The sequence below is a fragment of the Octopus bimaculoides genome, chromosome 30 (genome assembly GCF_001194135.2).
Source record: "Octopus bimaculoides isolate UCB-OBI-ISO-001 chromosome 30, ASM119413v2, whole genome shotgun sequence".
Taxonomy (NCBI): domain Eukaryota; kingdom Metazoa; phylum Mollusca; class Cephalopoda; order Octopoda; family Octopodidae; genus Octopus; species Octopus bimaculoides.
In genome coordinates, this window is record NC_069010.1 from 4,994,444 (window position 1) to 4,995,090 (window position 647).

The 647-nt window shown below is 53.5% G+C and overlaps 1 protein-coding gene across 1 annotated transcript in view; it reads left to right on the top strand.

Annotated features, from left to right (window-relative positions):
- LOC106876312 (uncharacterized) overlaps positions 1-643 on the top strand; it is a gene marked incomplete at its 3' end in the record, with an annotated part of 4,458 nt that extends 3,815 nt beyond the window's left edge. The window contains exon 3 of the mRNA XM_052978095.1: positions 18-643. Within this exon, the coding sequence (XP_052834055.1) occupies positions 18-643 (626 nt within the window). The remainder of the gene's footprint in view (positions 1-17) is intronic.
- Between the last annotated feature and the right edge of the window lie 4 nt (positions 644-647).

Below are 647 nucleotides of genomic sequence, written 5' to 3' on the forward strand. Positions count from 1 at the left end.
TATATATATATATATTTTTTTTTTCTTTTTTTTACAGACAATCTTTGTGATGCCCTCCTCCAGTGCTCGATGCTCCCAGCTTCCTAGGGCTATTGACAAGGTTCCGTTTTATGTGGCGCTGAGGAGGCTGCGGGACTTCTTGGTTGGAAAGATTAAGACGCTCGATGACAGCGAGGTCTGCTTCCCTGATCTCGAGCTGAAGGTGAAGACGGAGAAGACCGACAAAGCAGAGAAGACCCCTAGTAGCAAGAAACTGAAGACCCCCAAGATAGAAAACCCTACCTACCCATTGCCCCCTCAGGGTTCAACTTCAAGTTCATCTTACGTGAAGCCCGAACCGATGTATAACACGGATGATTATGGTCAGATGCCTATGGGCCGGGGCTTAAGTGCTGGTGTAGGGCAAGGCCCAGAGAAGGGGTCTGAATTTGCTGGTGCACCCACTGGCACCGCCGTGTTGTCCCCCTCTGCCTGTGCGCCGCCGCCCTCCACGTCGACTACTCCGCCCACGTCCACCGCTCCGAGTTTCCAAGCCATGCCATTCGATATGCTGTCCCCGCCACCGCCCAACCAGCCTGTCCCCGTCGGTATGTCCCAGTATACCAACTACCCACAGGCGTCGTACGATGATTACCTTCCCTTCCCCA